The sequence below is a fragment of the Astyanax mexicanus genome, chromosome 11, assembly GCF_023375975.1.
Source record: "Astyanax mexicanus isolate ESR-SI-001 chromosome 11, AstMex3_surface, whole genome shotgun sequence".
Lineage (NCBI taxonomy): Eukaryota > Metazoa > Chordata > Actinopteri > Characiformes > Acestrorhamphidae > Astyanax > Astyanax mexicanus.
The window spans coordinates 34,059,113-34,074,367 of record NC_064418.1 but is presented as its reverse complement, the minus strand read 5'-3'; the positions used below and the strand labels follow the sequence as shown (position 1 = coordinate 34,074,367).

Here is a 15,255-nt window from a genome sequence, read left to right as displayed (position 1 = left end):
ACCCGTATTTCTACTATTCCATTTTCTCTGTCAACTCATTTGCATAACATTCACCAGAAACACTGAAGGCATCTCCTTAGTCAAACGAGGCAGCCTACGCTGAATCAATAAAAAATCCAGTTTGCAGTCTTCACACCAGCTCATCTACCCAGCACAAGTGTTAGCAGGCAGTAATCCTGGGGCCTGCAAGGTCCTCACTGCACACGCATGTGTTTCAGTACACATATTTTCCCTATTTCCTTAGCACATCATCACACGAGCTGGTGAAAATTATTACATTTGTTTGCGAAGCTGCTAATGATCTACTCCCACAGTCCAATGCTGCAGGAAGGTGACAGACTAAAACACTCCATTAGAAAATACATCTAGTCTCACTCAAGCATTACCGCACTTATCAATATGACACACTGTATGGGAAAAAACACAGGTTAACAAAAGGTAAGTGAAACCTTCATGTTTTCATTTTAAAGAATTACCAAGGCACTCATCCACATGAGCAGAAGTCCCTAATATTACAAGCACAGATTTACAGTGCTGTTTAACCAATGTAACTAATGTGCTCCTTTATGTTTTGAAATATAGTGGCCTTTAAAATGCCTTTTGTTCACTCATCTGGAGACGTTGGAAAAAGATACTTAATGCATGCCTATTAGTGATCAGCACTCAAACATTATGCTATCAGTAATAAGATAATTGTGCATTTAATTGTGCAGCAAATACGCAAGAGATACACTGAGTAATAATAAAGTTTTAATTAACCTTCAGTACCTGTGCAAAACTGCTCTTAAAGACCATATGGCGATGAAACATCAAAATAATTACCCAACAATTATTTCTCATTCTGCTTGGAAACTGCTATACAGCTGGTTAAAATTAAACTAAAGATATTAAATTAAGTCGAGAGTTATTGCTAGGAAACTTTTCGCTTCAAAGAAATCAACACTGACCACATGCTTTTTCAGTAATTCACTTGCGTGATCTGCCATGCTACTCAATGTGTTGTTTACAGCGTCTAAAGAAATGTAGACTCATTTGAGTTTCATTTGCTTGTCTCAACACGAAGAACATAACAATCTGCTCTTTTCTAGAGAAAAAAAAAACAACAAAAACATGGAAAAGGACTATAGTACAGTAAATATATCACACAAATACAATCTAATAAAATGGAAGCATTTTTTTTATTATACAGGAAATTCAAAGGCGTTCAAATGTCCCACATTTCAGATCCACGCAGGTTAATTAAGTCACGAAGGCCACAAAATGTACCGTTTAAAGTTTTACAAATTAAATAAATGAGCGTGGAGACCTCCCCTCCCACCACACTCCCAATGAAAGCCAATGTAACTGCCGTGCAGGGCACTGGTTTTGTGGGGGGATCAGGCAACAAAGGCATGAATAAGGCATGGCGTCGGCTTGTAGACAGCCCCCGTGCCTGGCTGTGTCAATCGCCGGCTTTGCTCTGGAAGTGTGAATTGAGGTGGCTGTATATCAGTTCTTGGGGAACAGTAGCATTGCAAAAAGCACACTGCCCCGGGCTGGCCGTCTGGGCAGACTCCATGCTTGATGCCATAGCAGAGAGATCAGGGCTCCACACAGGCTGCTCAGAGAGAGAGAGAGAGAGGACACTACATTAGACACCAGGTCAGTGTTTAATGCACCAGTTACAGAGCTGATACTGCAATTTAACAAGAGGGAAATAAACATTTCAGTACAAAAGTGCAATAATAACCAACCAATTCCAGAGCTCAACTGTTTTTAAAGATGACAGGAATTGTTAAAATCTGGACTGGAACTTTTATGAATATCACAATTTGCTTCACTACTAAAGCGCACATTAAATCCTACTGCAGGCTCCAGTATAACTAACGCAATTACTGTCTGCAGATGTGTGTACATTCATTTCCTGTCTTTTGGTCCCTCAAATAAAAAAAAGTCCCTTAATTAAACGAACGCCATCTATGTAAAGATGTAGCTGACCCGCTGTATCTGACCTTTTTTCAAGGGGCAAGTACACTCAGATAAAAAATTCAAAGGAGTGTGGAACAAGCTAAACCTGTACATTTAATGTGATACTATTAGTATCCTAAATTACACAAGTACACATGTACAGCTTAATTGATCCACACCTATTTTACCTTACCAGGCCTGTAGTTAAAAGAAAACATTATAAACTCAAATTTATATCAGGATTCATAATTAAGGGAAACTATTACAATTTAAATTTCTGCGATGTTTCTACAGGTGAGCTTGGGAATGCGCACTGTATGTAACCTAGAGCTAAAAGAACAGAACAGAAAGGTGTATGACAACACAGAACAAAAGACAGTATGTGTGTATTCTCAGCTCTCTGTGGTCTTAGCACATCTTAATTGAGATCTTAAACAGAGCAGCACAGTTTGAATCCCTGTGCAGATATGAAGCACTCAAGAAACGCATATATGTACATATGTGTTTCAAGAATTTTCTACAGGGGCTGGTAAAATATAAAGATGTATAAAATATAAAATATGAAGAAATACCCATTTAAATTACTATAAAAATAAAATACTACATATACATAGCTCTGAAAAAAATAAGAGACCACTTAAAAATTACGGGTTTCTTTGATTTTACTAAACTGAAAACCTCTGGAATATAATCGAGAGGAAGATGGATGATCACAAGCAATCAAACCAAGCTGAACTTCTGAATTTTTAACCAGGAGTTTCATAAAGTTATCCAAAAGCAGTGTGTAAGACTGATGGAGGAGAACAAGCCAAGATGCATGAAAAACCAGTGCTATTTCACCAAATATTGATTTCTGAACTCTTAAAACCTTATGAATATGAACTTGTTTTCTTTGCATTATTTGAGGTCTGAAAGCTCTGCATCTTTTTTCTTATTTCAGCTGTTTCTCATGTTTTGCAAATATATGCTCTAAATGACAATATTTTCATTTAGAATTTGGCAGAAATGTTGTCCGTAGTTTATAGAATAAAATATCAATGTTAATTTTACTCAAACATATACCTATAAATAGCAAAATCAGAGAAACTGATTCAGAAACTTAAATGGTCTCAATTTTATTCAGAGCTGTATATATAGTGATATTTTTAACACACTGGAGTAGGATTCAGTCCTACATGAATTGATAAATGATACTGTCCAAATATAATCAGGCTCTATTAAATATGTCATGAAACATCAGAACAGCGTACGTTTTCTTTAACTGACAGTAAATAACCATCCCCACAGCAATTTGCCCATGTCTGCATGTCTAAATCTTATCAGGGTTATTTGGGAATGTGTACAGAATACAGATTTCCTTGGATTTTTCTTGTTAAATACATTGTTTTGGCTTTAATTATATTTATCATTTATAATTTATAATTATATATAATTATATTATAAGTCATATTTTATAGAGAAATTACAATATTTTATAACATACAGTTTATATTAATCATTTTTATGTAATCTCTCACCTGTCGCACATGAAAACCAAAATAAACCTTTCTCTCGGGTAAGGACCATATTTGGAGTTCTTGAGCTTGTCCCTGTAGGGAGGTGCTTTCATAGGTGGTTCTGTAATGAAACATTAAGGACCTCGCACCAAAGCTGTGGTTCTCAAATACAGTCCTGATGACACCATACTCTACCCCTTTTGTTTTCTCTCACCTTACACACCTGATTTATCTCATTAACAAATTAACAAGACCCTCAGTGAAGTGTGGTAAAGCAGGGGGTAACAAAAACATTTCTTAATCAGCAGGTCCAGAGGACAGGGATCAGAAGTCTACACTAAAGGCTTTTCTACCTCAACAGAAGTGGCCTCCACTGTCCGTCATGTATATATGTCTTTAATGAATGAATGAATGTGTCTCTGGAGCTGCAATGAATGAGTGATACAGCGCATGTATGAAAACACAGCTCACAACAAAGTTTATTTTATCTTTACACAATACTGGCGCAATATCATGTATTGGCATGGCTGTTTTGATCATAATTTTAAGTAAGCAGATTAAGTACCCCCTGAGGATGTGTGAATAACTTAATAAAAAACTATTAAAACAGTAAAACATTAGTATTGTATATTAGACATCAAATATGATATCATTGGAGTTTATGAAATGTAATTATTTCACAATATGTGAGCGTGATTGTCTATCATTTATACATTTATTGGTGCTGTCAGACAAAAAACCTTGTGTATCCCCACTTTTGTTGTGTTTCACTTTTTGACATTATTTAAAAATGACAGTTATTGCCTGTTAATTTCATAATGAATGGATCTATAAAAATGCTCCACTATAATTTGGAATTAAATATTTTTTAATTAAATGCCATTGAAAATGAAGATTTTTTCCTTTTTTCTGTTAAGCTGTTACTTTTGGAGTATGAGACATTTGTCCAAGAATAAAAATATATAGTCCTGGTTAATTGCATTGGGTTTAGTGCAATGTGTAAAATGTTAATACAGTTTTGATTTGATTGTATTGTTAAAAGTGGCATCACTGGCCCTTTTTTTATTTCTTTTAAGAACAAAAACATAAATATTGTGACATAATGTGTGCTGTCAATACTTCTTGAAGTATCAATAGACCTGCCACGAAAACATAGTGATACTTGTTTTGTGGGCGATATATGATATATCGTCCCAGAAATTATTGCGATGAACAATATTATTGGCATTTTAGGAACATTTAAATATCACAGACAATGATAATACTTTTTTATTCATCTACTGCAGTCCACACAGTGCTTATAGAGTCGCAGTTATTGAAACATTAAAGCATCGATCATTGCATGACTGTTAAGTCGATAATGTAATTATTGTTAACAGTCTTAAGTATCACAACATAGTATTTTTATATTATCACCAGGACCCTTTTATAACCCGTAATTTGACATCCTATTTGATTGATATGTAAGTAGTCAACAATGCTGTCCATTTTCATTCTTTTAAACTGTAAGACTATCAGTTCAGTGCTTGGTGGTTAGATTCTTGAATGTTGACCCCACTGTTACACCAATATACACCAGAGGCATTTTTCTTTTTGAAAAATCTCTTACGGAACATATGTCAAAACAAAGCGATGTAGTTCTGAGACACCTACAACAACCATTTAAATAAGAAACGATTTAAACTATAAATGTGTTCTACTAGATCAGAATTTTTAGGTGACACAATATCAATAAGTCTCATATTGCTACATTTATAAGTTACATAATACATAAGTTTCTCTGCTTAGAAATGTCATATATTTGCAAACAGCAATGTACAAAATTACAGTGACTTTCCTGTCTGGTTTAGTAGTTTTGTCATCAACTGTTAGTTGAAAGCATGATCCATTTTAAAATCACTACAGTTCAGCTAACAAGGTGGTACACAGTAATCTTTAATATTAATAATGAATTTAATTTTAACTATTCAACTAAACAACTTTTAATGGTAATTAATAATGTGATAATTAGTATAATTTACACCCACAGCAAGTTCATTCTCAGTTCACTTCAGTACTATATGCGGAAGTAGGTGGGAAAGGTTATTTATGCTCTCTGTGACATTTATACTAAAAATAAACTAAGAAAGATAAACTACATCCTTATCTTTGGTTTAAATAATAGATTTTTTTTTTAGCGCCATGTTTATTCCCTGACAATAAATGTCAAATTTTCCCTTTTTCATTCTTTACTGGTATCTAGCATGCAACTACTGGAACAGGAATATAAGTGTGTCTCTCACCTGTTGAGGTCCACGGATGGCTTCATGTGATGCTGCCACAGGCTGCAGATGTGGCGGCGGAGAAGAGACTGAAAATGAGGGGAATGATTCCCCCATCACTGAGGAAATGGGCTCCACTAGGCCTTTCCTCTGCAGAGGCAGAGCCTCGTTCCTGTCTGGGGCACTATTCAGGAACTCATATTCACTGTCTGTGGAGGGTGGGAATTTTATACTGTCCATAAACCCAGCGTCCTCTGGGTTGACTCCACGTGAAGCCAGGGAACTGGGGGTCAAGTGGTTATTGACTTCTGACCTTGAGCAGGAGGAGAAAGGCACCTCAGCTTGTTCAGCTGTGTCGTCAGTGCACTGGATGGGCATGGAGAACTGTTGCTCTGCAGGAGCAAAAACAAAAGAATACATACTGTTGTAGTAAAATGTAACTTTTATTCATAAATCTCATGAACAAGACTGATGTGTTTTTGTTTAATGGATAAACTAATAATCATATTATTTCAATTCAATATCAATTCAATTTCAAATGTATTTGTCACATACATAGTAATACACAGTATGACCTGCAGTGAAATGCTTGGAATGACAGTCTGTTCACACAATATTACTAAGCTGAATTTTTAAACGTTTAAACTACACAATTTAAAGTGCAAAAATTTAAATGTGCAAAATATCTAGGTATAAAAAATAAAATACTAAGATTTACAATATAAAAACCTGCAGTCAACAAAACATATAAACAAAGATTAGCAAAGATAATCTAAACAAAAGAAAAAAAAGGATAAAATTTACTTTAAATATAATTTATAAATAGCAAAAAAAAAAATGTGCTTAAGAATATTAATTATAATCTTACACCAGTAGGTAGGCTTTGTGTTTCCTTATGTGCCGTTAAATTAATTCTACCCTATAAAAGCGAGACATTACCTGCATGGGTGTGTACATGAAACTAACAGGTAGAACACAAGAGCCCTTTTAAGGTCTTTAGCTGGACTAAGATTGTGCTTCTGAATCCCGACTGGATGTAATTCATTTATTCCTAGATAGAGGAGAACAATATAACAATATTTGATCTGATTTGATAACTCTGATGGTCTGAGCATATTACAAATGTTATTAGAAATAGTGTAATCAGTCCTGTTTAGGTAGACCACTGTTTTTAGTCCTGTTCCTGCACATACTATACCTTCATATTTTAGCAGATTGCCTACTTTAACACGCCCACTGCACCATGACAACACTCGTTAATTATTTTATTAGTTGATGTATGTGTGTTGGGAGAGAAAAAAGTAGAGAATGAGCGCAACAAATTCATAAATAAAAAAAAATATGTATGAGAAGAAATTGCTATTCTAAATATGGCCAAGTATTTGGATACTAGCGGTAAAATTATTGCAATAAATACCATGCAGGTGTAAAAATGTCTTAAAATATCATCACAATATATTATTCTTTTAATATAGCCCACCCCTATTCTTAGTGTTTTTTGCTGGTAACACACTGTCTTCACACCTTCATAATTCAGACGTAAGAAAATCAGTATGCAAATATAAAAGAATCACACCTGTGATGTATGTGCCACACAACGCTGAATATTCACGAGCATCTCTGGCATTTTTAACACCAAACAAAGCTCCGCGAATCACTTTCCCACAACTGCTGCAGCTATGGCTGAGACATAACCTTGACATACCGTTACTAAATGAACAATAGTTTAGCACACTGATAATTTACAACACTAATAATTTGCCTGTTTAGAACAACAAAATGGTGAAATGGTGATAATAGATCATTTTGAGAGATTGACTGCAATATTATGGAAAATATGGTCTGGAAAAAGCTTTCGAAGGCTGCTAATGTCTATAACTGCTATAATCGCAAGTCTTTCTTTCACATCGGAACGTATTTCACAATAAATAAGTGCATTTTCAAATATGTGATGATAGCAAGCATTTGTGCTGCTCCTGTATGAAAGGTTAATCCTCTGATTACATTAACATTACTTCACGATTTACTCTTTTTTCCTCATGTATAACTGATCTCAATGGCATCTGACTCTGTAGAACTCCATTTTTAGCACCGGAATACAGCTGGGTTAACTACGAAGAAGCCTCATCAGGGTTGTGTGCAAAAGCACACTGTCCTTTCTGCCAGTCTTCAGCATGATTCTATAACTAAAATTACATTACATGAACATGTTGTTTCTCTTAATCATAAAAAGGGCTTCTAATTGCACAACTGTGCAATGATAATTGAACATGTTCATCTGTTCATTCTATTTTAAGCCAGTGCAAAGGGCAAGGGGATGCATCAGCAGTAACACTGCATCGGCTTGCCTCTGCTCCAGGTGGTTCTGTCTTTAATTGTGCACAGGATAATACACAATAACTAAAATCTTGTTATGACATTTCCAAAGTAATTGTTAACTCCACAGCTTCTATTTCCCGTAATTTAATTAGAGCAAAGAAAAAAATTATAAAAAAAACATGCTCAGCTACAGCACAAACAACAACAGTTTAATGAAGACATTTGTCCTAAAATATTGAATTAGAAAATGAAAAGTAAAAACTGTAAATAATGTTACCATTGGCAGCATCATTTCCTTTGTGTATTTTTTTCAGGTGATCTTTCTGTCGCCTTGCGAGAGTCTGAATCCTCTGGAAAGTCCCTTGGATTTCCTGAAGAGCATCTAGAACATCCTCGCTAAAAAACAAAATTAAAGAGGCACACATTGACTGAGTACTTCCACTGCATGTTTTCTCACAGTGCCTCACAAAGAGACCCAGAACTTCAAAATAAGGTGCACTAAATATAATCTGGTATTTTTTATTGAGAAAACAGAAATGTGTTACTAAATTTAGTACTGTTCAGGCTTTTATTTATATTACTATAAATAGTTAACACATATCTAAGTACTAGTTCAGCAAGTAAGCGCTAGTAACAACTATAACACAAATGCACCAAACATCCAGTCATTAAGTATTCCTAAAACTGCACAGACAAACACTAAATAAATACTAGAATAAATTGGGCAAATGGAAACAACCAAGCTCTTAAATATACAGTACAGACAGAAATCAAAAAAAAGAAATCTAGGCTTTACAAACTGGCATTTGCAATGCATCTTAAAATATGTTACATTATTGGAGACCTTCAGCAAAATCCCACAGCCACCACAGCATAATAATCATCCTAAAACGCAGACAGACGGTTCACACTGTTACTGGCTTTACCATCTTATAATGATTCATTGTGCTGTGACTGTTTTGGGAAACGAGCCTCAGAAGTGTTAAGAATACAACCAGCGAGGCCATGTGCACGAAGCGTTTCAGAAGCAGAGTGCTGTTATACCTCTGAGGTGAGTTTTCTCATGTTCTAAGATAGCAGAGGATCAACTGAACACTTTTTGTAGCAATAAAGATGCCTTAAACAAGATTTTTAATATTTGACATGCTTTGGTTATTTATTATTATTACATAGTACATTTTGTCTGCTAGGAAACATAAACAATTAACAGAATCTGATTTAGGATGCTTTGTGAATAAAAAATATAGCAAAAATAAGACAATAAAAAATGTGCATCACATACCCCTTCATGCCACTGATGCCAGGTAATGTACGTGGAAGCGCCGGATTATACTCCATGGGTTCTTTCTTCAAATGTTGTACAAAAAAGACGAGAAAACAGAACAGTATTAAAAATATCCAGTTTTGAATTCAATACAAAAACAATCAATTGTATTAAAAGAACGTGGGTGAAATTACTTTAAAAATGAGTACTTATCTGATTAACAAACCATCTTTTGTGTTTTTTTTCATGTTATTTAATCTAATATGTATACATTTAATTTCATTTATCAAATTATAATTTAACTATAATTTACAATGTAGGCTGCAGTGCACGTTTAAATGCTTATTAATAGCAATGTCCATTGTAGGAAATTTATACACATCAAGAAACTTTAAAACAAGTGAAATTCTCTGGTGCTACAGTTTAACAGAACGCTTGCTGCTGAAATCATTATACTCTAGCGCCCCCTGTTGTTTCAAATATTGACAAGTGTTAAGCAATTGAAAAGAATTATCATGGTGGATTCAATTAGACAAAAATTCTCACTATGGACGGATAGCGCTGAGAAATGATATCAAACTGTGAAGAAAAAGAACTACATCTTTTTCACACATTTCTCACAATTTAACCCTCGACTGAACTGTGGATAAGTGGGAAAGCAGCTCAGGCACTGCCATCAGATCTCCTGCCTGCTTTCTACTAATAATATCAGAATAAAGGGAAGGTGGGGGCGGGGGCATATGTTTTAGTAAGTACAGTCTATTAGGCTATATTTTCATATGTAACAGGATGTCAGACAATGCTCTGCATGTTCTGTGTGGGGATCTGTGTAATAAAGGTCACTAACAAATGATAGCACCTCTCTGAAAAATAAGGCATGTCCAAAGAATTTCTAACACACCAAAAACAAGACAAGCAAAAATTCTCCGGACTTTACGAGGACTTCTCTGTCACAGTAACATAACACACAAGCACACAAGAAAAGGAGTTTCACCAAGGGATTACCAAAGCGTCAAAAATAAAGCTATTCAAAATGCTCAAGTTACAAAAAGCTTTATTGAATATGTGCTTTCCTCCTGCCTAAAACAACTGAATATAACTTTTTAAACACTGATAAGAATCTCTGCTCTGCAACCAATATGGGGATTTACCTACCAGGACATGGTTAGTCCTGTGGGAAGCGGAGGGGTTGCCAGGCCACTGACTGCTAGGTGACAACCTTTCTGTTTCCTGTTTTCGGTGTACAGCCTCGCAACATTTCACTTCCCCTGGAAAAAACAACACGCAGTCTCAACCTCAAGCTTTACCTAATTCACATTTCATATTAAACACAAACCACAAACTTGATCACAAATAAAAAACACAATCAAACATGATGCATATATTTGCACAAAAGACACCTGTTTAAATGCAACGTGGGAATGCCATCTGATCCATAAGTAGTAATGCCAAATGAAAATGAACACTATCAGAAAGATATGCCAAATAATAATTTGGAACTAAAACACCACACAGTTTTTGTCAATGTGTGAATGGACTCAGAACAAAATCTACTATCTGAAAGCATTTAGTGAAATGTGTAACATACATGCTAAAATGCACTGCAATTGCAAAATACATCATCATAATACACTAAATCCACCATAAAAAGGACAAAAACAATTCACTAAACATTTTGTTATCCATGTTTTAATGTAACTTGAATGAAATAATGAAAAAAGAAATAAATCAAATCAAGACTACTTGATTAAAATTACTGCTTCATTGCTTTTACTACCTATACTGCTATTATTCATTAAAGGAAACGTACTACTACACAAATTGTGCATTTTATAAATTAAATGCACTTTTTTAAATATATATAATGTATTTAGTCCCCTTTTTAAACTGCAATACGAGTTAAGGAAACATGCAAGTGTACAAACATGCTGATATTTAGCTGTGTGTTCTACTTTTAAGCAAACGTGGTAAATGCAATAAATGCAAAAAGCAATCAAACTAACTGATAATGTGGGACTAATACAAAATAATGGCTTAATTTAACTGGCTATTAAAAAAGTTGGATTAAGCCTAAATCTTAAAAAGCGTGGAAAATGTACTTCATAGTATTGTAATTCACTTATATTTATACAGTTGTTGTTTATATATATATATATATATATATATTTTTTTTTAAACACATCAGTTTCTGACTAACCTGTCCCATGCTTTATTGCTGAACTCAACTGCGCTTTCAGCTCTGAAATCAGCTGCTCTTGGTCTTGTATCTTCCTCTCCAGTTGTTGAGTATACACTTCAAACTCCACCTTCTATAACAACACACACAACAGAGGTCCTGATTTTCAGAGGTCCTGGTTTTAAAGCTGACTACACAATGTACAATACACAACGACTAAAAAAAAGGAGAAACAATGCATATTGTAGTTTGTACTGAACCTTCTGCTGCAGTTCCTTTTTGGCATTGTCTTTCTCAATCGAGGCATTGCGATATGCTTCATAGGCCTTGTTCAGCTTATCACTAATGTTTGGGTCCATGCCTTTTCGATCCATGCCTTCAGTAACATCACGGATGGAGCTGTCATGAGTCCTGAGGCCATAAAAAACACACATTAACAAACATGATAAACAGTAAATGGCACATGAAAAAAATAATTTTAATTTTTTTTTTTTTTTATGAGAGCAGAAAGCACTGCAGCTTGTACAGGTTTGTGATCTGTCTAAATCGGAGGTACAGAATGGTAAGTAGTTTGTTTACAAGAAATATGTCACTTCTCTGTCCGGAAGTTGTGTGATTTCTGGTCAGGCATACACTGGGATACTTGTTTTTTTTTTTTGTTGAAAATGGGGTAAACAATTTGGTCCCAAGCTTATTTAATCTGGTAAAAGGTAATTTAACTAGGTACAATAATGCTTAGAATTAACTATTGTTTAAAGCAGAGTACTGATTTGATTAATAAATATAGAAAAATTGTTCTATACCACATAAAACAGATTTTAAATAAGTTTTTAGGGCTAAGTGTAGACCAATTAGTGTAGATCATAGCTCTTGTCAATTGTTATGTATTTTTATTGTTTCTTTTCAGGTTAGAAACTTATCATAGAAACTTAAAGAGTTCTACATAAGTTATGATTTAATGATATCAAGGAACAAGACTAGTGTTTGGGGTTCTAAACTGGCGTAAAAAATACTGCTGTTCATATAACCTATATATGTTTCACTTTGCTTTAAATCAGTACATCAGTTCAAAGTATTTGTTTGAGTTAAATAAACCTTGCTCCCTTTTATTTACTGACAAACCAGTTTTACAGCAGAGCCTGCATGCAAACTGAGAACAAACATCTACTGACCACATTATACAGTTTAAATGTCCAGAAACAAAGGCCGAACAGAAACACTAAGATACTTTATTAAGTGATAAAGCATGTTCATTTTCATACATGTGAACCAGTTACTCTATAAACTTGGTCTAAAGAATTTTACTTAAGGCAACACATTTAGTAGGCTATATCTAGGTATGTTTGATATATATATTTTTTTTAAATAAAAAAAATATATATGTAACAATATAAATGTAGTCTAATTTAGTTTTCTAAGCAGAACATGGCATAACTTGATATGAGGTGTGTGTGAGGTTTGAACTGATGTAAACATTACTTTTGTTAGGTAGTTAAACCTAGTAAACCTATTTAAACTGCTGTTTACACAAAGTCACTTTATTTAGTGGCTTATATATATATATATATATATATATATATATATATATATATATATATATATATATATATATATATATATATATAATTTGAAATGACAAGGCAAACAAAGCAGAAATTTCTACAGACCAGACTACGAAGTGTCTAATTTTAGAAACAAACATCAAACTAACCAGAAAAAAAACAGAAAAATATAGTTTTAATTAATTAATATATCAAATTCACAATTTGTATTACACAACAAAAAACACTGTTCTATTTTTAATTTCTTTAAGTTTAAAAGCAGAAATAAGAAGATGTCACCTTTATATAAATAAGCATTGTTCTATATTTAATTTAGTAGAAAAAGAAAAGGTCACATTTATATGAATAAACCTTTTGAACATGTCATGAGCTAGGTTTCGTTTTTTTTTTATATATATACTAGCTAACCTAGTCAGTTAAGTAGGTGAAACAATTTCATTTTAAATAAACAAATTCTAATTTCAAATAAACCTTTTCTTTTTTATAAATGAATTTAGCTTAAAATACTTATAAAAATTGTGTTCTTTATAGGAACTGAGAAAAGCTATCAACGTAAACGTATTTTAAATATTATTAAACATATTTTATGAAGAGAAGCTTAAGTTTTCTACATTATGAAACTAGATAAGCTAGCAGATTTCAAATAACTCCTATAGGTGTGTGGGCAATTTTTTGAGCCTGTTTTTTAGGTTAGTTAACTAGCTGAAGCTATCTTAGCTAGGATAAAATATGGGAAGTTAGCGCTGGCAGCAGTATGAGAGGACGCAGCTCAGAGCTCCGAGGTGTTCTGTCGAGTTATGCTACCGATCTATAAGTGCTTCCTAAAGGCACTGCGCATGCGCTGATCTACACTTTTTCATTACTTCTCATGTTTTTTTTTAAATAATAAATATGTTTTTCGATTTTTTTGTACAATAAAGACCCTTTACTCATTGTTATTGCACAAAAAGTCAAATTGAAATTAATAATAATAATAATACACAATAATTATTATAGAAAATAACGTTACTTTTTTGCTTGCCATGATACAGTGGTTTATGCTATCTAAATATACTAACGCTACATCTACTGGGACTTCTACTGCCAACATCTCTAATATGCTCCATTATTATGCTTCTTAAGAATTTTACAGTTAAATATACACTAGGGTAGCACGGTTTGACAAGGTAGCACAACTCGACAGAACACCGGGTAATGCAGTTAACGTTAGTTAATGAGGGCGGCTCAGTAAAACTTTCTAAACACTACAGCGAGCGGACGCTCCGTCAGGGAGAAGATAGATAGATAAAGAGTAAACCAGCCCCTCTGCTGCCGACATTAGCTGTTTAACTAGCTCGAAGCTCGAAGACAAACCCGCCACCGACCCTAAACCCCCGTATCAGTATCTCAGCTGCGTTGTTAACAACCGCTGAACACACACAGTTAACCTAGCCTAGTAGCCGCTTAGCCCGGTTAGCCAGAACTATAACTCTCCGCCTGTGAATGGAGTCTTACCTTCTGTCGGAAAGTGGTCAAAAGACCTACATTAATCTAGCGCTCTGACCCCGCCGCGCTCTCCGGCCGCCGCTCTACTCTATAACTTTATTTTCACATTAAGAGAGAAGGGAGGAAATGGAGTGCTTCGCACAAATGGACGTTTGACATGTTTTACAATGAGCTGGGAACTTCCCTCGGGGAATCCCCACTGCCCTGCAGCTTCCGCCTGCCGCCGCGCAGCCAATCAGCGGCGCTGTAGCGCCTCGTGCTGAATGTGTGTGTGTGTGTGTGTGTGTGTGTGTGTGTGTGTGTGTGTGTGTGTGTGTGTGTGTGTGTGTGTGTGTGTGTGTGTGTGTGTGTGTGTGTGTGTGCAGCCTACTTGTCTAACTTCAGCCTGCTGCCTCTTCTGCAAATGTCAGTTAGGCCGCAGACAATATAATACTGAAAATAATACACAGCATGTCCAAATATCTACAGACACCCTTATCAATCAGTGCATTTCCAAAATTAGTCTTTTCTGCATTAAAATAACTATTAAAGAACTGTATGCACTTTACCATCCTTAAGTTTTAAACCTATATATTATACCTCGTTATACCTTCATTTGTTTATACAGGTTCTGTTTTGTACTGGTACTGTCATTACCTCTTTAATCCCCTCATCATACCTAACTGGCACACTCTCACTTTTATATTGCAGCTACAGCTCTGGAAAAAAAAAACTACGGACAACACTTCTTCCAGATTCCAAATAA

At 34.6% G+C, this 15,255-nt stretch overlaps 1 protein-coding gene across 1 annotated transcript; it reads right to left on the bottom strand.

Moving 5' to 3' along the window:
- Positions 1-1,159: 1,159 nt before the first annotated feature.
- Positions 1,160-14,706, bottom strand: tank (TRAF family member-associated NFKB activator). The gene is made up of 8 exons (XM_007230403.4): positions 14,520-14,706; positions 11,724-11,874; positions 11,485-11,596; positions 10,443-10,555; positions 9,306-9,370; positions 8,301-8,419; positions 5,726-6,096; positions 1,160-1,597 (listed from the first exon to the last, which is right to left on the bottom strand). Exons 2-8 carry the CDS (start codon positions 11,835-11,837, stop codon positions 1,442-1,444), a joined length of 1,050 nt encoding a protein of 349 aa, XP_007230465.2. The 5' UTR covers positions 11,838-11,874; positions 14,520-14,706; the 3' UTR covers positions 1,160-1,441.
- Positions 14,707-15,255: the final 549 nt, after the last annotated feature.

What these genes read in the sequence shown, in the direction of transcription:
- tank (XM_007230403.4), bottom strand. Translation starts at nt 11,837, where the DNA reads ATGGATCGAAAAGGCATGGACCCAAACATTAGTGATAAGCTGAACAAG. An exon ending in AGCAATAAAGCATGGGACAG is followed by an intron (nt 10,556 to 11,484) that starts GTTAGTCAGAAA and finishes TGTTTTTTCCAG; the next exon opens with GGGAAGTGAAATGTTGCGAG. An exon ending in CCATCCGTGGACCTCAACAG is followed by an intron (nt 1,598 to 5,725) that starts GTGAGAGACACA and finishes CTCTCTGAGCAG; the next exon opens with CCTGTGTGGAGCCCTGATCT.